Source organism: Labrus bergylta, chromosome 14, assembly GCF_963930695.1.
Source record: "Labrus bergylta chromosome 14, fLabBer1.1, whole genome shotgun sequence".
Classification (NCBI taxonomy): Eukaryota; Metazoa; Chordata; class Actinopteri; order Labriformes; family Labridae; genus Labrus; species Labrus bergylta.
The window spans coordinates 17,827,763-17,853,268 of record NC_089208.1 but is presented as its reverse complement, the minus strand read 5'-3'; the positions used below and the strand labels follow the sequence as shown (position 1 = coordinate 17,853,268).

Genomic DNA, 25,506 nt, shown 5'->3' with positions numbered 1-25,506 from the left:
TTATTTCTTACGGTTTTGTTGGAAATTCTCCAGTTTCATCTCCTCACTGAATTTTTCTATGTCCGTCCATTGTTTATGTACTCCCCTATTCACTCAATGGAGGGGTTCATTTAAAAAGAGTATATTGATCGACTCTGTTATGTGAATTGACTTACTTTTTGTGCATCCTGCAGCTGTGATGGGATTATCAAGTGTCTATCACCTCTCTCAGGATGACTATAAACTTTATAAGGACAATGCATAGTTGATAGTAAATCTGTCATTACATGGTAAAGAACATTGTAAAGTTTGAGTAACAGGGTGTCCTCGGTGCTCTGGGATGGGATGGTGGTAAAGAAAGTCGTGTGAAACAAAAGTGAAGGAGAGAGAGAAGTCAGAGCTGGAGGGAGGATTTTGGCTAAAAGAGAGGGTGTGTGTGTGTGTGTGTGTGTGTGTGTGTGTGTGTGTGTGTGTGTGTGTGTGTGTGTGTGTGTGTGTGTGTGTGTGTGAGAGAAGGATGTAATGGTATGGAAAAGACTGTGAGGGAGTCAAAAAAAAGAGGGGGAGAGTGGGTGGGTACGGGTGTGTGCTGGTATAAAAGCTCCCTCTCTCCATCGCACTCCCATTTCTCTTGTGTAATTTTTTTGTTTGGGGGGTTGCGTGTGTGTATGTGTGTGTGTGTTTCTGTGAGTGTTTTTTTAAGGACAGGAGCAGTGCGTGTTTGTGGCCCTTGCAGGACAGAGGACTGATAACTCTCCAGGATGCATCAGCTGACAGTGTTGACCTTGGTGCTGGTGGCTCTCTGCTCTTTAAGGAGCGTGGATTCTTCAGCATACGACAAGATAGTCACACACAGCCGCATACGGGCCAGGAAGGAAGGGTAAGGAGAGGGGAGACAAGGGGGGGGGGGGATAGAGGGATGAGAGGGTGTGTGAGAGGAGTGATGGCATTCATAGAGTTTCACAATTGGAGTAAAAGTTTTGGCTTTTTTGTGTGTAATTAATTTCGCATTCCTGATTTTCTTGTTTGCATTTCTCAACATAAATTGTGTTATAAGTAACAAGCATAAAAATATGTGAAGCGCTACGTTTGAATAATATTTGTTTCGCATGCTCTATGAAAAAAAAGAGAACTGTTTTCTAATCTGAGAAAACAGGTCAGCAACATCGATGAAAATATTGATCTTTAACAATAATGGAAAGTTCAATAATGTCTGTCACATTCATTCCATTTCCTGCTGTTAACAGTGTGCCAAATTTGGTGTTTGAAATGTTTGTGGGATCCAAAATTGAAGTTTGAGGAAATCCATTAGTTATTTTAAGAACTAGATGCAAGCTGTTGGTTTTTCAAACAAAGTGAAAGTTGGGGGTCTTATGAATAAGCTTTAGTGTGTAAACGATGTGTTTCTTCACCTGTATGCACCACTCCCTGTTTCACTCATCATCCATCACTTCTTCTGTTATCACCTCATCGTTCTTCCTTCCTCACTTGTCTCCCCCCTCTTCCACATCCTGCCTCACTTGCCCATCCTCCCAACCCTTCTCCTTTCTCCTTTTTTCTTTTTGTATGATTTTTTTCTTATTTTGTTACCTTATCCCCCCCCCCCCCCCCCCCCTCCTCTTTACAGACCCAATGTGTGCGCTCTGCAGCAGGTCCTGGGGACTAACAAGAAGTACTTCAGCACATGTAGGAACTGGTACAAAGGCACCATCTGTGGAAAGAAGGCGTAAGTTTTTTACCAAGTGATTGATTTGTTTTATTCTTTTTATTGTATTTGCACAAACTCAAAGTGCAAACTGCTCCCAGCTTTTCACACACCCTGCAGAAAGACAGCAATATTCCAGATTTTATGAGTCAGATCAACTTTCAGTGCCTTTTTGCACCCTAAGGCCCTCTGTCCTAGCTGAGCATTCAATAATCTCACTTTCTCCTTTGTAGTTCCATAAAACAGGTGATGATGAGTGAACATATACATTACACAGATTATAAAAATGTCTTTTTAAGTTTTGGGAGTTCCTCAGACATGCTCGTAAAGAAAAAAAAATCCAAGCTACAGCTTATGATTCTTGTTTTTCCCAGTGCTTTAGCTCAGCATACAAAAATATGTTCTGACTTTACTGCTGTGTTTCACAACTTGTTTCCTAAACATGGAATACATATAAATGCAGTAATACTGTCCTTCTTTGTCCTCATCATCCCCCCCCCCTCCTCCTCTTATGTCTGGGCATGCTGTGCAGCCTGCAGGGCTGGGGGTTCACTCCATTATGAGCCTGTTGATCTTGTAAACTCTTCTGAACACTGCTCCACTTCCACACTGACAGGTTTTAGATGCAAAGGAAATATTCATTCTATATGCTCTCAGAGTCCATGTTTGCATGTGAACAAGCCCCTCTAGTTTCACCAGATTTAGGTTCTTGGTGAGCAGTGGAGAATTAATTTGTGTGACTGTGTTAAATTAGTTATTTGTTATTGTACAGCTGTAAAAACTACTATAGGATCATTCTTATAGTGAGAAATTGTTTTGTGCAAAACTTGAAATAAGTTCTAAGCAGAAAAGTATGGTTGCAAATCAAACAGTGGAGCGGATGAATGATACAAGACTTTTGGACTAACTATAAAGTATTAGAGATGTGTTTCTAATACACTGAGGTCATAATTATTGTGGCATGATATGCAGAACGAGTAGATTTGAGAAAATGTGAGTCACAGCTGCAGATATGTTGATGGAGTGTAGGGCTCGGCTGGAGCTGTTCTGCCAAGTCTATGACTAAAGAGTAGCTGAAGAAGGATTCAAAAAAAAAAACTTATACTTTGTATCTCATATACTGTACTCTATATCATAAACCTAAATCCATCAACACACATGCATGTATACAGCTGAAAAATCCCATTTTAAAAAGAAACTTGGAGTTGAAAATAAATTACAAAAAGACGACAGTGACTGATATTGAGACAGGACAATAGGCTTTTTCGGACAGGAGGAACATTTTCATAGTTCTAGGAACTGTTGGAACCTTCCCCCTTTTTTATTGATTCTGCACCGAACTATGAACTATTTTAGTTCCTATCTGTTTAAAGGAACCTTTTCAGCTCCTGCTTCAGAGTAGGTACCATGGCGGCACAGACAGAAAAGAGGTCCCCATGGTGTATAGTTCTCAGGGAACTCCCTCATAACACATACACAGTATTTGAGTCAACAACCGAACTCACAATCTAGTATTAAATTCTATTACTGAAACAAATATAAATCATGGTATTTAATGTTGTGGTATTTAATGATGTGTGCTATTATTTGGCACAATATATATATATTTTAAAGCGATCATCTTTGTCTATTTTTTACCTGGGTTTAATGTTCCCCTCTGTCAAAACAACTGGCCCCAATTTGGCCCCCTCAGTAAAAGTGGTCTAGAACCGCCACTGATACGGAGGTAAGAAGTGAGTCAGGCCATCAAATGATATGATCTCCCTTGTTGTCTGTGGTCACAATCTGGGCATTGTTCAGCTAAAGCGAAGGAAATCCAGCCAGCTGTGGTTATGTCTCGGTGGGATTAGGTGTTGATGAGAGATTAGGAAAGGCTGTTTGAGCCCACATTATAAAATTTTGTTTTCACTACTGGCTGGTGTCTTGACACGCTCTGAGGGTGCAGCAGCTGAAGTCATACAGGGACTGAATCTTTTAGAAACCACAACATCATGGAACAAATGGTGTTGATATGATTCTAATCTGCACGGTATTTTCTTCTTAATTATCCTCTCAGGAGGTCATTGTGATTTTTCTCTTAATGTCTCTGTTTGCACAAAGAACTCTTGGATGTTCAGGTGGAAGCAATTTACTTCAAAAGGACATGCTGTCAGTGACGAACACAACATACAGAGCAGAGGACAAGTGCTTAAAATCCTTTGTGGTTAAACCAGAATTATGTCAGAGCTTTAGGTACTTAATTTACAGACAAAAAGAGTGTTTAAAAATAAAGAAAAAAATGAACTTCAGACAAAAAAGACTCAAGAGACATTTGATGGATTAATACACACAAACAAGAAAGAACTGTGATGTTTTATTCCAATGCCAGACAACCCCCCCATGTCAGTCTAAGTCTTTGTGTGTTTACGTATGTGTGTTGCACATGTGCTCATCTGGATGCCACATTGCTCTGGTTCCCTACGGTGACAGCTCCAGAGGCCTGGCTGCAGTTTACATTGGTTAGTTTGGTCTCTGGTCCATTCTGCATCCATTATCCTGTCAGGGCTCGGCCTGGGAGCAATGACATCATACCATCCTGACAGCAGCTGTGCATGGATATTTATGTATTTTACATTACAACTATTACTGTCAAATTAAGGAATGATTGCAGGGCGTCATAAAGGGCATGGCTGTGTGCACAAAAATAGAAAATTCACAAAATTTAGAACCATCACACACATTTCCGTTAATACACCAATACAGATTAAGATGAGATGTTTGCCAAAAGACGTGAGTCATTAGAGGGAGTAGCAGGGAGAAAGTGAGAGCTTTGTGGTTTGTGCATGCATGCTTGAAGTGGGCTACAAAGGGAGTGATTTGTACTAACATATATCAAGATGGTTGACTCCGAAAGGAAAGCAGACACTAACTTGTTTTGCAGAGAAAATACAGAGTTTGAACAAAAAAAGGCAATGGTTTCTTTTCTTTTTTTTTTTTGAAGCTGGAAATCTTAAAACCTGGCCCCACATGCAGTGAATGTGTAATACACTCCTCTCCAAGCAAAACTCCTTAGCAAACACTGTAAAAGTCCAACTGGAACCCGTAATTGGCTTTGGGTTGAATCCCAATCAAATCTCCTCCAGCGTCCAGACATTTCTCTGACTCTTTCTCTGATGGAGTGTCCAATGTTGACTCACTTGTTTGCATTTTGGAAGACTTGGTAGCTCGACTAAGTCCAATTAAAATGTCTTTTTTGATTTCCATTTAATGCTCATGTTTTAGTTAAACTCCACATGAAAAAAGTAATTAATCCCTTTGAAAACTGTAATTTTACAGACCATTAACTAGTGGCTCACACTGTCTGACACAACTCTTTCTGTCATTTATAACACTGCAATAAAGTACAACTCCAGTTGTTTCAAACATACGACTGATGAGGAACATGGATCAGATGTGCAGCTTCCTCATGATAACAGGGCTTCTCATCTCCCTTTTCAGGATGTTTCTTCTTCTTTTAGCTTTGTGTCAAATATTCATGAGCTAGTCTTTACGTACCAGCACATAAAGTGGACCATACATGAAGATTAATGGCCAAGAGAAAGTGTAGGAGGTCAGTGGACACCTTAGTCTGGTTTTCAGGTTCCTTTATTTTCAGTATAAATATACAAACTGTTGCGCTCTTATTTCCTTACGAATGTGTGAGCCCTGTGTTTCCATTATGTTTCTCTCGTGTGGTTGGATTGAATAATGGGAAGGCTGTAAAAGAAACCAGGACATATTTTATCCAAGAATCGTTTTAAAAAGGGAGAGCAAAGAACATTGATCCTGTTGACCTAAAGCCTTTTTTTTCTGTCTGCTGAGTTTTTTTTCTTCTAATCTATGGCATGAGATATTGGAAGTGATGTTGGCCAGCTCTGTTGAGGCAAGTGCCTCATCTAGCCTTTCTTTCTGAGTCCAGTCCAGCGTTTCTCAGTGATTGGCCGGCTGGGAGTCTTTCCATTTCTGCCAAGAAAGCATTGAAGGAACCACTTTCTTGTTAAATTCTGTTTTTCTTGTCGTTTTTAATTACCCTTTACTTGACTTGATCACTTTTTTTGGGATGTTTTCTCACATAATTGCTTCTTCTGCTTGCACTTTCAAAAAGCGCTATGCCCAGTAATGGATTTTTTTTTTTTTTTTAAGGGAGTCCTTTCTTTATGCAGCCTTTTCTTCTCCTGTCTCAAATATCTGCACAGTTCTCGATCCAAGCACTTGTAATTTTCTCCTGTTACAACTACAGATGTAGTTTGTTCTTCTTCTCTTGTGTTCTCAACCTAATTACATTCACATTGAATCTTGTTATGGAATATTTGTCTTCCTGCTGCTCCTGGAAACAGCTTATCATCATAATGTACAACTCTAGTGTGCTGAATAAATCATTTATTTGTACATTTTTAACTTTAATGTGGATAATTTATTTTTTCCAAGTCACTCACATGTCTAACATCTTTGTCTTTTTGTTTAAAGTGTGGTCCTTTATGAGTGCTGTCCTGGGTACATGAATCTGGAAGGCATGAAAGGATGCCCTGCAGGTTGTTAAATCTTTCCACATCACCATTTTAGTCTTGTGAAATTATTATTCTATGTATAGGCATTGATTCAAATTGTCACTAGTTTGTAACTTTAGACAGGTATTTTTCTGATCATGAACTTTTTTCCGATTAGTGGCTCCCATCGACCATGTGTATGGTACTCTCGGGCTCGTAAAGGCTACAACAACACAGCAATACACTGACATGTCCAAGCTGAGAGAAGAAATTGAAGGCAAAGGTTCTTTCACCATGTTTGCACCCAGCAATGAAGCCTGGGATCAGCTGGCACCTGTAAGTAGACTAATAGTGTAAGCTTGCTAATATAAATAACTCTATCACTCACACACACATTAATGCTTTTTCAATTATGTTGTGTTTTCTTTCCCAGGAAATGCGGTCTGCACTGGAGAGCAATGTAAACATCGAGCTGTACAACGCTCTTCACTTCCACATGGTGAACCGTCGATTTCTAACCAAAGACCTGAAGAACGACATCACTGTCACCTCCATGTACAACGACCTGGGGCTCTACATCAACCACTACTCAAATGGGGTCAGTAAAAGCCAAAGATTGCTGAACATATAATTGAGTTGTTCTTTTGACCTGAATGTTTGATTACTTAAGCATTCATTTCCTCTGTGAAGATCGTAACAGTGAACTGTGCCAGGATCATTCATGGTAACCAAGTTGCAACCAACGGTGTGGTGCATGTTATTGATCGGGTCATCGGCTTTGTGAGCAACACCATCAAGGGCGTCCTGGATGTCAACGATGACCTCACCTCCTTCAGTGTAAGCTTAAAAAATGCTAAGCTCATCTCTGAAATTAACTATTTACAACATGTTACACTTTTTAATAATGCTTCTAAAAAATGTTTGATGCACTTTAGTACCTTTAGGTTTGACAGAATGTTACATGTGAGACCCTGTCTTGTTAACCAGGCTGCAGCGTTGGCGTCTGGTATGATGGACAAACTTGACCAGCCAGGACACTACACTTTGTTTGCCCCAACTAATGAGGCCTTTGACAAACTTGCCCCGGGTCACCTTGAGCGCATCATGGGAGACAAGGATGTAATTGCAGGTATATAGTAAATATGATACTGATGATGATTAGATTGGCTGAGTCACTGGCCTCACAGGAAGGTATATAAGCATGAGTACTGCAGTGTCCTCCACAAGTTTCTAACTCAGTTTAGCTTCAGATATATTTTTCAGACACTGTGCAAACAACTTCAGAACCAAGCTAAAATCCAAGGGTCTGAAAAATGCAAAAAAAAAACTGCTGTTCCTTGAATGTCCACTTGAGACTAGTGGAGTCAGCATTTCACAAATGGTGGCCTTACTTTTTGGGCCTCATAAAGCCTCCTCAGAAACCAATGGATGACGTCACAGAGACTTTGTCCATGTTTTATATAATATTAATATTAGAACAGCCTCGACAGTAAGGGTTGAAATGGAGCCTTATGCCTTGTTTGGACCAGGCATGTTTCAGTCAGAGAGCAATTTGGCTCACAGTTGGATAATGATTGTACATGAGTTTGTTTGGGTTTGGGGAGGTTTTTTCATTGTGTTATTGCATTGCTTTCGCTAGTTCTGCTTGCTAAGTTTGACAGTAGGATAAAGTTAGAGATGTAATCATATACCTTAATGTGCCTATACTACTTAAAGAGTTGCAAGAACTCTCAGAACAAACAGAATTAATCCAAAAAGCCTATAAAAGAGTTTTCTTCTTCTATCTCCTTCGAACTTTGACCCATCTCCTCAGCTTTGGTGAACTACCACCTGCTCAACAGTGTGCAATGCTCTGAGGCAATCATGAGTGGGTCCACATATGAGACGGCAGAAGGCAGCACCATAGAGATCGGCTGTGATGGCAACAGTCTGACGGTCAACGGTATCAAGATGGTGCTGAAGAAGGACATCGTCACATCCAACGGTGTTATCCACCTCATCGATAAAGTGCTCATCCCCGACTCAGGTAAATAACATTTTATATTAGGAGTCTAAAACTAACCCTATGTGCAACCATTATTTCTGTTCACAGTGTTGGCTTTACCAACATGTACATCTAATGTGATTCATATCAGCCAAGGAGGTCATGGAGTTGGTGGGAGAAACCCAGAGCACCTTCAGCGACATGGTGTCTGAGTTGGGATTAGCCGCCGCATTGGGTCCGAAGAGAGAGTACACACTACTGGCTCCTGTCAACACTGCATTCACAAGTGAGGAGAAATCCAAGGAGCTCCTTTTGCTTTTTTATATCCTTGTTTAATTCATTGTATCTAATTTGAAAAGTACTGTTAAGACAAATCCTCCCTTCATTGTGGATTTCAGAGAAAGACCAATGGGGGTGGGGTAGGTTTGGGGTTCTTAAAGTATATATTCTTTGGTTTATTAAAATTTGTCAATTTGTTTTCTTAAATGCTATAGTAAAAATTATATATGCATTGTGACTAAAACTGCGATCCTCGTCAAAAATAACAAAATGTTTGTCACAAAAAGTAAGAAATTCTATAGGGTAAAGGTAGTTAAGAATGTTAAAGAAAATGCATACTTTGTGTATCACAGATCAAAACTATACTTCAATATTTAATCTTTTTCATACTTGTCTTTTTCATTGTACACACTGGAAAAAAGTGTTTCATTATGATATGCTTCTCATGATAATTTGTAATATTCTTTTGGTTTGTCAGAGGAGGTGATGTCCACAGATCAAAGTTTTTTGAAATACATTTTGGAAAACCACATCCTCAAGTTGAAAATCACACTGAATGAACTCTACAACGGACAGCTGCTGGAAACACTGGCCGGCAAACTGCTCAGAGTCTTCATTTACCGCACGGTCAGTGAATGTGTTTGGTTAATTTTCACATTGAAGATTGAAAAGATTCAGGCAGGGCAATGAAAAATAAAGGAAAAATAAGTGATAGAAAGGAAATGGAGATGATTGGATTGCTCATTGGAAATCTGCGATCCATTTCAGACAAGTCACAAAGTGTTACCATGATTTTTTTTTTTAAAGGTAATTAGTCAAGCTCTTGGAAGATGAAGTGTGATTCTGCTTTGATGGTTCAGAGAGAAACAGCTGTTTCATTTCATCACAGAAACATTTGTATTGTTGGTTTTTGATTGATTGCGGTCTAACAGGACTGTTTGACAGTTTCTCTCCCCTAATCTTAATAGGAACCAGACCGTCTAGTCACTTATAAATATGTAACCCGGCCCTTTGATTGTTCTTCCTTTGTCAGGCTGTGTGCATAGAAAATGCCTGTATGATGCGTGGAGGTAAAGAGGGAAGTAACGGAGCGCTCCATGTGATGAAGTCACTCATCACACCCGCTGAGAAAACCATCTACCAGCTTCTGGTCATTGACGGACGCTTCAAGTAAGAACTAGATCTACCAGTTATTATTCATTTCAATTAGTGCTATCATGAGGACTGAACTGTTGTTGTTTGAGATATATTTGCATTCCTGAGTTCCCAACAATTTGTATAATTTTAGGAAATAACATTTTTTTATTTTTTCAACTGAATTGTTAAGACATATCAAAACTTCATTTGAATCAGAATTGCTTTTTTTTGTAGCTTTATACTTACTGAAGCGTGATTAATAGCATGTGTGTGCCTGTATCAACTTCAAGTATGAATATGTAACTGTGAAGGTTTCTCTGCAGTTTCTTTCATTCATTACCTTTGCTACTGAATCACCAAATTTAAAATGTATCACATTAAAAATAATTTTTCAGTGGTTCTGTAAAAAAACATGAAATAGGGAACCAGGAGAAATACATACTGTACTTCTGTTTTATGATTGGGGTCCCTTTTAACTCATTGTTAACTTAATAACACATAAAGTTGAACATATGTCGTAACCTTGGGAAATTGTAACAGGAAAGGACAGCTGATAAATTGATTTGTAGCATAAGGAAAACATTACTATCCTCAGAAATACATTTCACAAACATAAGAGGCGATGTCCAACCACAACCATTTGGGATTTTCTGCTTGTGTGACATTATTGGCACTGGTAGATGCAGATGCTAAATAACTGAAGGAGCAGATGTTTGTTTAATGGGACCTCTCAAGCACACAAATCTCACACAAATCCCCCAACCTGATCCTCCTCATTTTACACTGCCATAACAATAATCCCCCTGTTTATAATGAGCAACACACTGCTGGTTTGTGGTCCAAATGATGATGTAAAGTGCAATCCGGTCTCATAAAAGCAACAAAAAAAATGTTTGCCCTCGCTTGCAGAGTTTTTCTTTCATTAGGAAAAAAGAAATAAGGACTTGGTTTCAGTCCAAACTGTACAAGCTTATTCAGTTAAAAGAAAAGCAGTTTAGTGTGATGACAAACAGAAACTGACAACAAATGAGTTTCTACTCAAGTAAGTCAAGTAGGCACCATAAGAAAGCCTGAATAGACTTTTTACATGCAGAGAGGGGGGAGTCTGAACTGATGACAGTCGTCTTCCATATACACAAGATTCTCCTGAGGTAAACACCAGCTAGTCGGAGGAGATAGATGAGACAAAGAACAAATGACATTCAGACTAACAATCCATTATATCCTCAAAATTACCATCTGTGCTGGCAATTATTTGTCCTTTTGCTTTCACTTGCAGTTCAACATTTCTTTCTGCTTTGCATTTTAAAAATAATTGTATTTGTCTTTGTGGGTTGTAAAACATAATCAGGATAATCACTTCTGTGCACCCAAATTAGCTTGGGCTTTATTTCAGTGAACAAATATGTTGTAAGTGTAAATTGGTAACTTTTTACTGTCTTATCTTTTGTTAATTTGAACACATATAGGATTTTCCTGTCACTGATGGAGACAGCAGGTCTGACTGATCTGCTCAAGCAGGAGGGCTCCTACACCATCTTTGCACCCACTGACGATGCCTTTGAGGGCCTCTCTAGAGAAGACTTCACTCTGCTCAAAAGTGAGGATTGCTTAAGCTAGTCTGATACAAACTGCAAAAATTAAAAAATAAAACAACATCAGGAATTTGATGTCTTGTGATGTCATTGGCAGGTGATCTGAATGCTCTGAGGGTCATTCTGCTGTACCACTTCAGTAATGGCGTCTTCATCAATGGAGGATTAGAAGGGGGAGTCACCAATCTGCTTAAAACCATCCAGGGCAACAACCTGCAAGTCACGTCTGTATGTACAACCAGTCAGTTTTTGAGTATTTCTGTCTACAGAATCATTAAATGACAACGACAATATCTACAGTTCATGAATTTCAAGATATCAAGAATGTGCATTTTGACTTTAATGTTCTGCCATGATTAGTCTACTAGACAAAAAAAAATGCAAGTTAAATATTACAATAAAAGGATTTCTGGGAAATGTAAGATATTTAAAGTTGAGGAATAAGCAAAGTAGCCAATATCCAAGGGTCGCTTCTTCCTTTAAGAGCATATTGGTGTTATGTAATATCATCCCTTGAACCCAATCTTTCCCCACATTCTCATTTCAACAATAGCATCAAAGAGCTAATGCTAATCCGTTACTTTGAAGCTTGTTATCTCTGGAGAAAGGCCAAAAGTAATAAAACCTGGCTTCCTGTCATTTCCATCAACGCCCACTATGCTGTTTTCCCGCCTGTCTCCATCTTCCCCTCTGACGCTCTCATTTGTTTCCGTCAGCTTTGCTCTTTCTTTTTTTTTTATCAGTCTGCATGGCACCTCTATCATCATTCACCCATTACCGCTCTCCCCCTTTCTCTTATTGTGTTCTGTATATCAGGTTATCAGCCAAGGTCAAATATCAAGCCTACAGGACTTCCTTTATACTGTAGATACAGGAGAGCTTGTTTGAGATAAGTCACCGTCAGGAAAGTGGGCGATCCAGGCCTCAAGCAAAAAAGGAAAAGAGGGGAGATTAATTCAAGGACACATGTTCTTCTTACATTTAAAGACTAGACTGTGGGTGAAAGTTGTGATTTTTATTCCAGAGGGTGAGAGGGAAACTTATCCCTTGCTTATTCGGCATATCCACCTTCTGCTACACCTCCATAGAGACAATAAATTGCAGGACATTATTCACGAGTGGATTCCCAGATCTCGCTCTGGGAACATCGTCTGGGTTTTCTATTGAGACTCACCTGACAGCAAAGAAAAATGTTTCAAAAAAGTGTGATTTTATTGTCTTTAGGGAGAATAAACATTAGACTAGAAAAACTAGAAATAGATAGAAATATATATCTTTTTTTTCTTTTTGCCAGGTTAATAACTCTATTCTTGTCAACTCCGTGGGGGTTCCAGACAGTGACCTGATGGCAACAAATGGTGTGATCCATGTGGTGAAGAATGTTCTCTATCCTGCTGGTGAGAACAGCACTCATTTTTATACATGCATGCAATGTGAACTCTGTGCTTGGACGCATTAAGTCTTTTCTTCTTTCTTTCTTTCTTTTTTCTGATTATGCATATTACTTACAGACCTTCCTGTGGGCCGCCAGGACCTCCTGGTTCTCCTGAAGAAGCTGATTAAGTACATCCAGATTAAGGTGGAGGATGAGAAAATACACATGCATGAATATAAAAAGATCACAAACAATTGTTTCATTAAACAATCAGTTTTTTCTTCAAGCCTACATTCTGATTTTATTTTTGTTTTTTTTAGTTTGTTTCTGGATTTTCTTATTCTGAGATCCCACTCACCTTCATCAGTAAGTTTCAACTATACAAAGTCACAGTATGTCATCTAAATATAATTATATCTGCAACAACGTAACACATCTTTTGCTACTTCACAGAGAGGACCATCACAACTTATATAAAAAATGGAAAGACCACCATGACTATTTACTTGACTAAAACCATTTTTATGAAGCTGTCATGATTATACATCACATGTTCTACTTGAATGAATAATTGTCATTTGTTCAAAAATGAGCATCCGCTTTCATTTATTGCAACGCTTCATTTGTTTTTTTTCTTTGTTCACTTATCGAATTGCGATTTTTATGTCCACTTGAACCTTTTGACATCTTCAATCAGCCCCTTAGGGGATAACAGAGTCAGGCTGTCGCAGCATAAAAGGCTCAGAGATGAAGGCCTGCTGGACTCAGTCCAGTGTACTGACAAACAGATACAAGTATTCCTTTAAGTTTTGGGTTAGCGTTGAAGTCGGTTTCTTCAAAGGAAATACGTCAAATTAAACAGACTATATTACATTATGAGGATTTGATGCTTAAGTGTAACATAAAAATATACATTATACTTCATTATTTTTATTTTTTCCACTTTTCTTTGTCAATGATTTAAGAAACAAAAAAACGCTTTTACAGTATATACAAATTGACATCACTGACATTTATGGGTCTAGACGGTTCACAACTGCACAAGACTCTCTGTTTACATTAAATAGAGAAGCAGAAAGAGGGAGAACAATGATGCAGATGGCAGCTTCTGGTGTCAGTGAATAATTTATCATTTTTTCAAAAAATTGGCTACAGTAGAATTTCAATGGGTGCAGAAAAGGTATAACATCACATTGCAAAATGGTTTTAAAGAATGCGATTGATAAATTAAACTTCTTGAGGCTTTGCTTTCTTTGTAACATTTCCCTCTATCAATACACAATATCTGAAGAGTATTGTATGAATAAGTCATCACGATAAATTCCAAAAGTGGGAGTTTTGATCTGAAGGAATTGAAATAGAAAGAAAGCCTGTAAATGAAGATAGACTACAGATTATGATTATAATTATGAATTAGCTAAAATTTCCCACATGGCATTGTTTGAAAGCAGTCATGAATCGAGGTCTTGCAACACAACTGGGGCTCATACCAGGAGATGTCAGGCCTAAGAAGCTCTTTAATACCAACACATGTCTGCTTTCATGTCTTTGTAGCTCGTAAAAAATACTGTAACATTAAAAATTCATCTCTCTGAATCAGAAGAAAATAAAAGAAGTGAAAGTATGTCCCTGGCTGCAGTTCCTGCAGCAGCTGTGGTGTTTCAAAGAGATATCTGGTCCCTAATGGGATTTCACTGACAGGAGGAAAATGTGTTAAAGGATTATGTAACATGTCACATTTTTTTCGTTGTTGCATTTTCAAATCAGTTCACAACATTCTTTTAGTATCAAACATGTAAATGTCGCACAAAATTCTCAATCTCTATCACTCATGTGATGCCGATGTTTCCTCTCCTTCTCTGTAGGCTCCGATCCAATAAAGGTGATCAGAGTGATTGAAGGAGAACCGTCCATCACCACGAGAGTCATTGAAGGTCAGTTCTTGGACATTTTATAAGGTTGAAATAATGTTGTTTTTTAAAATAGTGACTTTTCGACCGCAGGAACTTTCCCCTGGAACTAAGGATGCTGTCTATGTTCATTTCTACTTCAGGAACCAGGGTCTGATAGTAGTTCTGGGTAATTGATCTACTCCTAAAAAAGACCCTGCTCTGGGGCTAGAACATTCCAAAGCTTTTGGGAACGTCCCTGATTGGTCCGGCACTCGTAGCATTTAAGGTCACCTGCCATTTTGAAAACTGCAGATGTATGCCCACTGTTCATATTTTGATTGTGTCTCACTTTGCTACTGGCGCTCGTCTCCTTTCCAGTGTTGAATCAGTAAATCCATTTGCAAAACAGCACTAGCTAAACCTCATCTGTGCAAATTTGTTAACTGTAGTGTCGCACAAATGATGATTTTGGCCGGTCCGTCGCTTATACAGTATGTCGTCATCTTTATTGTATGGCCTTCATCTTCTTCTTACCTCCACCTATTCGACTGGCAGTGTAGTGCAGTTACTTTTATGGCTTCTCTGTACATCATTGGCCTTTTTGCATAATCTTCGTAGGACTTCAGACCATGGTGGAAATGCTGACAACATGGGCCACAAGAACCATTCAGTTTCTTGAAGAGAAGTCCCTGCGGCTAAAAGTTCTGGGGACCTTTGGTCGAAAAGGGGTTAAAGATGGCAAAATGAGGATGGAATTGATGACATGACATTTGATTTTACACAGGTGGAGATCTCAATGTAGATGCAGAGAGAATAGCAGGTAAGTTTCTTTCAACACTGTCATTTCCCTATATAGGACAATAGCTCTTGATCTAAGGTGTTCCTTCATCTTCTAACAGCTCTTCTAACACATGCATCCACCGTCTTGTTGAGAACAGATTTAACACAATGACTTTTACTTTGTTTGCTTGGTGATCCAATTTGAGTGGACAGACATGTCATTTTCATGGTGCACACCATATTAGTCTTCGTGGTACATTTCCTGTTGGTAGATTATCGAATGTGTTGAAAAATTAAAGCCATTTTGGACATGTTTATTAATGATATAATCATTATTTTCCAGATCACTTTATATAGGTTATTAATATAACACTTACTGCTATATCTTGTTATTCTAAACTCTTCCATTAAATTTTAGATTATGATTCAAACTCATAAAAGGTCTAGCAAAAGAAATAACAGTGCCACTGAATGTTGGAACAGTAATTTGCTGTTTCCTTCCTGCATGGCTGCTGTAAAGTGGTATGAAAAAAACAACAAATTATATGTAATACGATATTGCAATAATAGACAGCCAGATATGTTCAAACATTCTTTTGAACACCCTATCCAGATGAGATTACCAGGGTTGTCCAGGGCGACCCCTCCAAAACGGAGGTAACCAGGGTCATCCAGGGTGACCCTTCCTTTAAAAAGGTTACCAGGGTCATCCAAGGCAATCCTTCACAATCTACAGTAACCAGGGTGATTGATGGACAGTCTCCTGCCATAGTCACGAGAGTCATTGAAGGTCAGTTCTTGGACATTTTATAAGGTTGAAATCTTTTTTTTTTTTTTTAAATGGTGACTTTAGCCCCTTTTCGACCGCAGGAACTTTCCCCTGGGACTAAGGACGATTTCGATGTGCATTTCTACCGCAGGAACCAGGGTCTGATAGTAGTTCCAGGGTATTTGATCTACTCCTAAAAAAGACCCTGCTCTGGGGCTAGAACATTCCAAAGGTTTTGGGGGCAGGGCCTGCAACGCTAAACGTCCTTGATTGGTCGGGCACTTTTAAGGTCACCTGCCATTTTAAAGACAGCAGCTGTAAGCCCACTGTTTATATTTTGATTGTGTTTCAGTTTACTACCGGCATTCATCTCCTTTCCAGTGTTGAATCAGTGAATCCATTTGCAAAACAGCACGAGCTGAACCTCATCTGTGCAAATTTGCTTACTGTAGTGTCGCACAAATTATGATTTTGGCCTGTCCGTCGCTTATACAGTATGTCGTCATCTTTATTGTATGGCCTTCATCTTCTTCTTACCTCCACCTATTCGACTGGCGGTGTAGTACAGTTACTTTTATGGCTTCTCTGTACATCATTGGCCTTTTTGCATAATCTTCGTAGGACTTCAGACCATGGTGGAAATGCTGACAACATGGGCCACAAGAACCATTCAGTTTCTTGAAGAGAAGTCCCTGCGACTAAAAGTTCTGGGGACCTTTGGTCGAAAAGGGGTTAAAGATGGCAAAATGAGGATGGAATTGATGACATGACATTTGATTTTACACAGGTGGAGATCTCAATGTAGATGCAGAGAGAATAGCAGGTAAGTTTCTTTCAACACTGTCATTTCCCTAAATAGGACAATAGCTCTTGATCTAAGATGTTCCTTCATCTTCTAACAGCTCTTCTAACACATGCATCCACCGTCTTGTTGAGAACAGATTTAACACAATGACTTTTACTTTGTTTGCTCGGTGATCCAATTTAAGTGGAAAACAATGTCATTCAAACTCATAAAAGGGCTGGCAAAAGAAATAACAGTGCCACTGAATGTTGGAACAGTAATTTGCTGTTTCCTTCCTGCATGGCTGCTGTAAAGTTGTATGAAAAAAACAACAAATTATATGTAATACGATATTGCAATAATAGACAGCCAGATATGTTCAAACATTCTTTTGAACACCCTATCCAGATGAGATAACCAGGGTTGTCCAGGGCGACCCCTCTAAAACGGAGGTAACCAGGGTCATCCAGGGTGACCCTTCCTTTAAAAAGGTTACCAGGGTCATCCAGGGCAATCCTTCACAATCTACAGTAACCAGGGTGATTGATGGACAGTCTCCAACCATATTCACGAGAGTCATTGAAGGTCAGTTCTTGGACATTTTATAAGGTTGAAGTCTTTTTTTTTTTTAAATGGTGACTTTAGCCCCTTTTCAACCGCAGGAACTTTCCCCTGGAACTAAGGACGTTTTCGATGTGCATTTCTACCGCAGGAACCAGGGTCTGATAGTAGTTCCGGGGTATTTGATCTACTCCTAAAAAAGACCCTGCTCTGGGGCTAGAACATTCCAAAGGTTTTAGGGCAGGGCCTGCAACGCTGAACGTCCTTGATTGGTCGGGCACTTTTAAGGTCACCTGCCATTTTAAAGACAGCAGCTGTAAACCCACTGTTCATATTTTGATTGTGTTTCAGTTTGCTAACGGCATTCATCTCCTTTCCAGTGTTGATTCAGTGAATCAATTTGCAATGCAATAAGCATGATCAAAAACAGCACAAGCTGAACCTCCTCCTTGCTAACTGGTCAACTGTAGTCACCTCTACCTATTCGACTGGTGGTGTAGTGCAGTTACTTTTATGGCTTCTCTGTACATCATTGACCTCTTTGCAAAATCTTCGTAGGACTTCAGACCATGGTGGAAATGCTGACAACATGGGCGACAGGAAGTTTAGTTTCTTGAAGAGAAGTCCCTGCGACTAAAAGTTCTGGGGACCTTTGGTCGAAAAGGGGTTAAAGATGGCAAAAATGTGGGCTGAATTTATGACATGACATTTGATTTTACACAGGTGGAGATCTTAATGTAGATGCAGAGAGAATCGCGGGTAAGTTTCTTTCAACACTGTCATTTCCCTATATAGGACAATAGCTCTTGATCTAAGATGTTCCTTCATCTTCTAACAGCTCTTCTAACACATGCACCCACCGTCTTGTTGAGAACAGATTTAACACAATGACTTTTACTTTTTTTGCTTGGTGATCCAGATTAAGTGGACAGACATGTCATTTTCATGGTGCACACCATATTAGTCTTCGTGGTACATTTCCTGTTGGTAGATTATCGAATGTGTTGAAAAATTAAAGCCATTTTGGACATGTTTATTAATGATATAATCATTATTTTCCAGATCACTTTATATAGGTTATTAATATAACACTTACTGCTCTATCTTGTTATTCTAAACTCTTCCATTAAATTTTAGATTATGATTCAAACTCATGAAAGGTCTAGCAAAGGAAATAACAGTGCCACTGAATGTTGGAACAGTAATTTGCTGTTTCCTTCCTGCATGGCTGCTGTAAAGTGGTATGAAAAAAACAACAAATTATATGTAATACGATATTGCAATAATAGACAGCCAGATATGTTCAAACATTCTTTTGAACACCCTATCCAGATGAGATTACCAGGGTTGTCCAGGGCGACCCCTCCAAAACAGAGGTAACCAGGGTCATCCAGGGTGACCCTTCCTTTAAAAAGGTTACCAGGGTCATCAAGGGCAAGCCTTCACAACCTACAGTAACCAGGGTGATTGATGGACAGTCTTCTACCAAAGTCATGAGAGTCACTGAAGGTCAGTTCTTGGACATTTTATAAGGTTGAAATCTTTTTCTTTTTTTAAATGGTGACTTTAGCCCCTTTTCAACCGCAGGAACTTTCCCCTGGAACTAAGGATGCTGTCTATGTTCATTTCTACTTCAGGAACCAGGGTCTGATAGTAGTTCTGGGTAATTGATCTACTCCTAAAAAAGACCCTGCTCTGGGGCTAGAACATTCCAAAGATTTTGGGAACGTCCCTGATTGGTCCGGCACTCGTAGCATTTAAGGTCACCTGCCATTTTTAAAACTGCAGATGTAAGCCCAATGTTTATATTTTGATTGTGTCTCACTTTGCGACTGGCGCTCGTCTCCTTTCCAGTGTTGAATCAGTGAATTGATTTGCAAAACAGCACAAGCTAAACCTCCTCCATGCTAACTGTAGTGTCGCACAAATGATGATGCTGGCCGGTCCGTCGCTTATACAGTATGTCGTCATCTTAATTTTATGGCCTTCATCTTCTTCTTACCTCCACCTATTCGACTGGCGGTGTAGTGCAGTTACTTTTATGGCGTCTCTGTACATCATTGGCCTTTTTGCATAATCTTCGTAGGACTTCAGACCATGGTGGAAATGCTGACAACATGGGCCACAAGAACCATTCAGTTTCTTGAAGAGAAGTCCCTGCGACTAAAAGTTCTGGGGACCTTTGGTCGAAAAGGGGTTAAAGATGGCAAAATGAGGATGGAATTGATGACATGACATTTGATTTTACACAGGTGGAGATCTCAATGTAGATGCAGAGAGAATAGCAGGTAAGTTTCTTTCAACACTGTCATTTCCCTATATAGGACAATAGCTCTTGATCTAAGATGTTCCTTCATCTTCTAACAGCTCTTCTAACACATGCATCCACCGTCTTGTTGAGAACAGATTTAACACAATGACTTTTACTTTGTTTGCTTGGTGATCCAATTTAAGTGGACAGACATGTCATTCAAACTCATAAAAGGGCTGGCAAAAGAAATAACAGTGCCACTTAATGTTGGAACAGTAATTTGCTGTTTCCTTCCTGCATGGCTGCTGTAAAGTTGTATGAAAAAAACAACAAATTATATGTAATACGATATTGCAATAATAGACAGCCAGATATGTTCAAACATTCTTTTGAACACCCTATCCAGATGAGATAACCAGGATTGTCCAGGGCGACCCCTCTAAAACGGAGGTAACCAGGGTCATCCAGGGTGACCCTTCCTTTAAAAAGGTTACCAGGGTCATCCAGGGCAATCCTTCACAATCTACAGTAACCAGGGTGATTGATGGACAGTCTCCAACCATATTCACGAGAGTCATTGAAGGTCAGTTCTTGGACATTTTATAAGGTTGAAGTCTTTTTTTTTTTTAAATGGTGACTTTAGCCCCTTTTCAACCGCAGGAACTTTCCCCTGGAACTAAGGACGTTTTCGATGTGCATTTCTACCGCAGGAACCAGGGTCTGATAGTAGTTCCGGGGTATTTGATCTACTCCTAAAAAAGACCCTGCTCTGGGGCTAGAACATTCCAAAGGTTTTAGGGCAGGGCCTGCAACGCTGAACGTCCTTGATTGGTCGGGCACTTTTAAGGTCACCTGCCATTTTAAAGACAGCAGCTGTAAACCCACTGTTCATATTTTGATTGTGTTTCAGTTTGCTACCGGCATTCATCTCCTTTCCAGTGTTGATTCAATTTGCAATGCAAAAAGCATGATCAAAAACAGCACAAGCTGAACCTCCTCCTTGCTAACTGGTTAACTGTAGTCACCTCTACCTATTCGACTGGTGGTGTAGTGCAGTTACTTTTATGGCTTCTCTGTACATCATTGGCCTCTTTGCAAAATCTTCGTAGGACTTCAGACCATGGTGGAAATGCTGACAACATGGGCGACAGGAAGTTTAGTTTCTTGAAGAGAAGTTCCTGCGACTAAAAGTTCTGGGGACCTTTGGTCGAAAAGGGGTTAAAGATGGCAAAAATGTGGGCTGAATTTATGACATGACATTTGATTTTACACAGGTGGAGATCTTAATATAGATGCAGAGAGAATAGCAGGTAAGTTTCTTTCAACACTGTCACTTCCCTATATAGGACAATAGCTCTTGATCTAAGGTGTTCCTTCATCTTCTAACAGCTCTTCTAACACATGCATCCACCGTCTTGTTGAGAACAGATTTAACACAATGACTTTTACTTTGTTTGCTTGGTGATCCAATTTAAATGGACAGACATGTCATTTTCATGGTGCACACCATATTAGTCTTCGTGGTACATTTCCTGTTGGTAGATTATCGAATGTGTTGAAAAATTAAAGCCATTTTGGACATGTTTATTAATGATATAATCATTATTTTCCAGATCACTTTATATAGGTTATTAATATAACACTTACTGCTCTATCTTGTTATTCTAAACTCTTCCATTAAATTTTAGATTATGATTCAAACTCATAAAAGGTCTAGCAAAAGAAATAACAGTGCCACTGAATGTTGGAACAGTAATTTGCTGTTTCCTTCCTGCATGGCTGCTGTAAAGTGGTATGAAAAAAACAACAAATTATATGTAATACGATATTGCAATAATAGACAGCCAGATATGTTCAAACATTCTTTTGAACACCCTATCCAGATGAGATTACCAGGGTTGTCCAGGGCGACCCCTCCAAAACAGAGGTAACCAGGGTCATCCAGGGTGACCCTTCCTTTAAAAAGGTTACCAGGGTCATCAAGGGTAAGCCTTCACAACCTACAGTAACCAGGGTGATTGATGGACAGTCTTCTACCAAAGTCACAAGAGTCATTGAAGGTCAGTTCTTGGACATTTTATAAGGTTGAAATCTTTTTCTTTTTTTAAATGGTGACTTTAGCCCCTTTTCAACCGCAGGAACTTTCCCCTGGAACTAAGGATGCTGTCTATGTTCATTTCTACTTCAGGAACCAGGGTCTGATAGTAGTTCTGGGTAATTGATCTACTCCTAAAAAAGACCCTGCTCTGGGGCTAGAACATTCCAAAGATTTTGGGAACGTCCCTGATTGGTCCGGCACTCGTAGCATTTAAGGTCACCTGCCATTTTTAAAACTGCAGATGTATGCCCACTGTTCATATTTTGATTGTGTCTCACTTTGCGACTGGCGCTCATCTCCTTTCCAGTGTTGAATCAGTGAATCGATTTGCAAAACAGCACAAGCTAAACCTCCTCCATGCTAACTGTAGTGTCGCACAAATGATGATGCTGGCCTGTCCGTCACTTATACAGTATGTCGTCATCTTAATTTTATGGCCTTCATCTTCTTCTTACCTCCACCTATTCGACTGGCGGTGTAGTGCAGTTACTTTTATGGCGTCTCTGTACATCATTGGCCTTTTTGCATAATCTTCGTAGGACTTCAGACCATGGTGGAAATGCTGACAACATGGGCCACAAGAACCATTCAGTTTCTTGAAGAGAAGTCCCTGCGACTAAAAGTTCTGGGGACCTTTGGTCGAAAAGGGGTTAAAGATGGCAAAATGAGGATGGAATTGATGACATGCATTTGATTTTACACAGGTGGAGATCTTAATGTTGATGGAAAGAGAATAGCAGGTACGTTTCTTTTAACACTGTAATTTCCATATATAGCACAATTGCGCTGAGATTTTCCTTCATCTTCTAACAGCTCTTCTAACAAATGCATCCCCTGTTTTGTTGACAACAGTTTTATCACAATGCCTTTAATTTGGACATGTTTATTAATGATATAATTATTATTTTTCAGGGCACTTAATACAGGTCATTAAGATAACACTTACTGCTCTATCTTATTTTTCTAAAGTCTTCCATTAAATTTAATATCATGATTCAAACTCATAAAAGGGCTAGCAAAGGAAATAACAGTGCCACTGAATGTTGGATCAGTCATTTAGCTTTCTGGCTGCTGTGAAGTCGTGTAAAAAATACATCTTTTATTTAATAAGATATTGCAATAATATACAGCTAGATATGATCAAACATTCTTTTTAACACCCTGTCCATTAGGATTGTACTGCATATTATGATAAGCTTTGGCTAGCCACCATTCAAAACAGCACCAGTCCATTCTGGTTTATAAGGTTTTTATAGGTTTAATCATGATGCTATGGAGAAAGGAGATTTATTCTGACAGTCAATCTCCCTGTTAGGCAAAAAGAACACACGTAGAAAGCCAAGTTTTTGTACATATTGCTCTCCAACCCATGGTGCATCATGATTTGGAAATATGTCCACCTCACCACTAAACCATGCCTATGTCGGGTTTCTTTTTCTCTGTCCAATGCTGCTGTGAAGTGTAAGAGTGAGCAGTGTGCAAATTAAAACGAGTTTCAGAATGCCATACGCTGCACTTTGGCTACTTTGGTTGAGGAGCTACTGAGCTTTGAACTTTTTTAAACTACAACTGTTGCACCTGAGTCGGCAGCTTGGTTTATGGGCCAAGAGGCAGAATTGTGTCTCTTTTTCTGAGCTTGAGTGGCACCTGCACACCTGTACTTCACAAACTGTGCATAAGTGTATATGTTCATAAATACTGCACATCTGTGCTTGTCTCTGTGTTGCTGTTGCTGTTGATGTTGGCGGTGGCGGAGGAGGTGTTTCACTGGGTTAATGCACCTGTCAGTCTGTCTGTCTGTCAGTCAGTACAGTTGTTTAGTCGTTAAATGACTTTCAACACCCTTCTCCGCTGCCCGTCCAAAGGTGGAGCCAGATTCACTGCAGGAAGCGAACCTTATATCATTGAGGGTAGGGTCTGTTCACACAACCTCTCACGTCAAAACAGATTTTGTTCAAATTAATGTATCCTTTCTGTATCTAAAAAATCATTTAAAAAAATCTATGTCCACTTGGGTGCAAGAAGAGATTTAACTTCAAGGTGGACACAGATTTTCACATACTTGATTTTACACACTGATGTGACTTTCTGATCTAATTGTCTTGTTTTGAATTTTCAGTCCCGGACCTCACAAGAATCACCACTATCCATGGCAATCCTAATCTGATTGATGAGGAATCAGAGAGGATTACCAAAATCATTCAAGGTGAATTCTCCTCCTGCAGATCTGCAAAGACACAGACCTGCAAACTCAGCAACTGACTTTGTCATTTCTTTATTTTCCAGAGGGAGGAAAATTCGCTGCTGCCAGGAAAGGTCCAGGTAACAGTAAATTGGATGATCCTTCATGAACTAATACATTTTGTTGGATAGGAATAAAAGTTGTCTTATTGCAGTATAATAAATGCTGGAAATGTTTTTAAGCAAAAGTAACCTTAAAGGCATAATAGACATTTTGATTATTAATATGGTAAAAATCTAGACATCATGAATTATATTCTCTTGCATTCATTCACATAATCCCCTCCATTTCTCTGTTTACAGCTGGAATGAGAAGGAGAGCAAGGCTGGTCAGGCGTCACCACAAGACAAAGCAGTAAATCCAGAGAGAAAACACCTTTGGGCTCACCGCAAAGACTGAATGCATCTCCTGTGCTCCTGGTCGAGCCCAGGAGGATAGAAAAACTGTGGACCAATAGAGAGAGACAAGATCCATCTGCATTTCTTTGCCCAAACCAAACAATTGGAATGATTGTTTATTATTCCATCTGGAATACTCTGTATGTGATAGGCATGGTGTGTAATAACAATGCAATATAAGAAAAACTTCAAGTACATAACCTAAGTGTGCAAGGGAAATATGAACATTTTCATGGGGTAGATGGTGTGAGATGTATTCTACCAACTTTTTTGTAAAGTTTTTTTTTTCTTTAGAAATGTTACTTTGTTAACAGATTACTTTGGATGATTTTTGTATGATTTCTATTGTGCTCGCATTCTGTGCGATTGATGAATTCTAATGATTACGACAAATGATACAGTGTCAGTGTTTTACAACCATTAGATACTGTGCTGTACCTCTGTAAATTATCTCATGATCATTAAAGATACAGTACATTTTTATAAAATTTCAGTTATTCTTTCAAGTTTATTTACTGACTCCATTAAACAAAAAGGTTTTACGCTGTTGAAGGTGAGCTTGACTTGTATTTTTTTTACCTCAAAAATAAATGTGTGAATACAATGGTGATCTAAGCATACAGATTTCCTTTCAGTTGGTTTCAAAGTCCTAATATGGCTAATCTGTGTTTGGTTATGCCAGCCTTTCATGTTTATACTTTAATTGATTTTTCATCATTGAGGTGAAGAGACCATATTGAAAATAAGCTGTATCACTGCTTTTGTTTGCGTAGTACATTGGCCTACGTTACTTGGAAAAGTCTTCAGTGATGACCCAGAGCCATTGGGGGGATTTTAAGTTGTATTCATCAGACACCCTCACATCACCAAGGCGACCAAATCCGGTATAATCAGCTCCCGACTTATGTCGAAGTCATACTTGATTCCTCCCTCAAAAATCATAGCCACAGAGATATTTTCTGCAGCCTTCAGATTGTGTCTGCTTCTCAGCATTCCTTTCATTTCAAAAAATGTAAACGCTTGCTGGTGAGTTCCCTGGCACAGAACTGCCATTGGCACACATCATGCTCTACAGCCTTTTCTCTGGTACTCTGAGACAAGATTTTCATATTTTACCCTTTCCTCTAATTGGCCTCTTCAATCTTCCCAGGACATTTTATGTTCCACCACTG

The 25,506-nt window shown here is 39.2% G+C and overlaps 1 protein-coding gene across 12 annotated transcripts; it reads left to right on the top strand.

The window, feature by feature from the left end:
- The first annotated feature begins 608 nt into the window (after positions 1 to 608).
- postna (periostin, osteoblast specific factor a) lies at positions 609 to 24,938 on the top strand. 12 transcript variants are annotated; one of them, XM_020650127.3, is made up of 32 exons: positions 609 to 859; positions 1,607 to 1,705; positions 6,170 to 6,234; positions 6,368 to 6,525; positions 6,623 to 6,787; positions 6,880 to 7,026; positions 7,177 to 7,318; positions 8,003 to 8,215; positions 8,325 to 8,459; positions 8,931 to 9,079; positions 9,486 to 9,622; positions 11,059 to 11,189; positions 11,282 to 11,412; positions 12,479 to 12,581; positions 12,696 to 12,763; positions 12,880 to 12,925; positions 14,425 to 14,493; positions 15,236 to 15,271; positions 15,845 to 16,021; positions 16,788 to 16,823; positions 17,193 to 17,369; positions 18,069 to 18,104; positions 18,678 to 18,854; positions 19,598 to 19,633; positions 20,003 to 20,179; positions 20,871 to 20,906; positions 21,480 to 21,656; positions 22,399 to 22,434; positions 23,560 to 23,604; positions 23,814 to 23,900; positions 23,981 to 24,016; positions 24,239 to 24,938. In XM_020650127.3, exons 1-32 carry the CDS (start codon positions 741 to 743, stop codon positions 24,292 to 24,294), a joined length of 3,402 nt encoding a protein of 1,133 aa, XP_020505783.2. In that variant the 5' UTR covers positions 609 to 740; the 3' UTR covers positions 24,295 to 24,938. The 12 variants fall into 12 exon arrangements, with proteins under 12 accessions (XP_020505783.2, XP_065819009.1, XP_020505785.1 ...); XM_065962937.1 differs by lacking the exon at positions 15,845 to 16,021; XM_020650129.3 differs by lacking the exon at positions 17,193 to 17,369.
- The last annotated feature ends 568 nt before the right edge of the window (positions 24,939 to 25,506 follow it).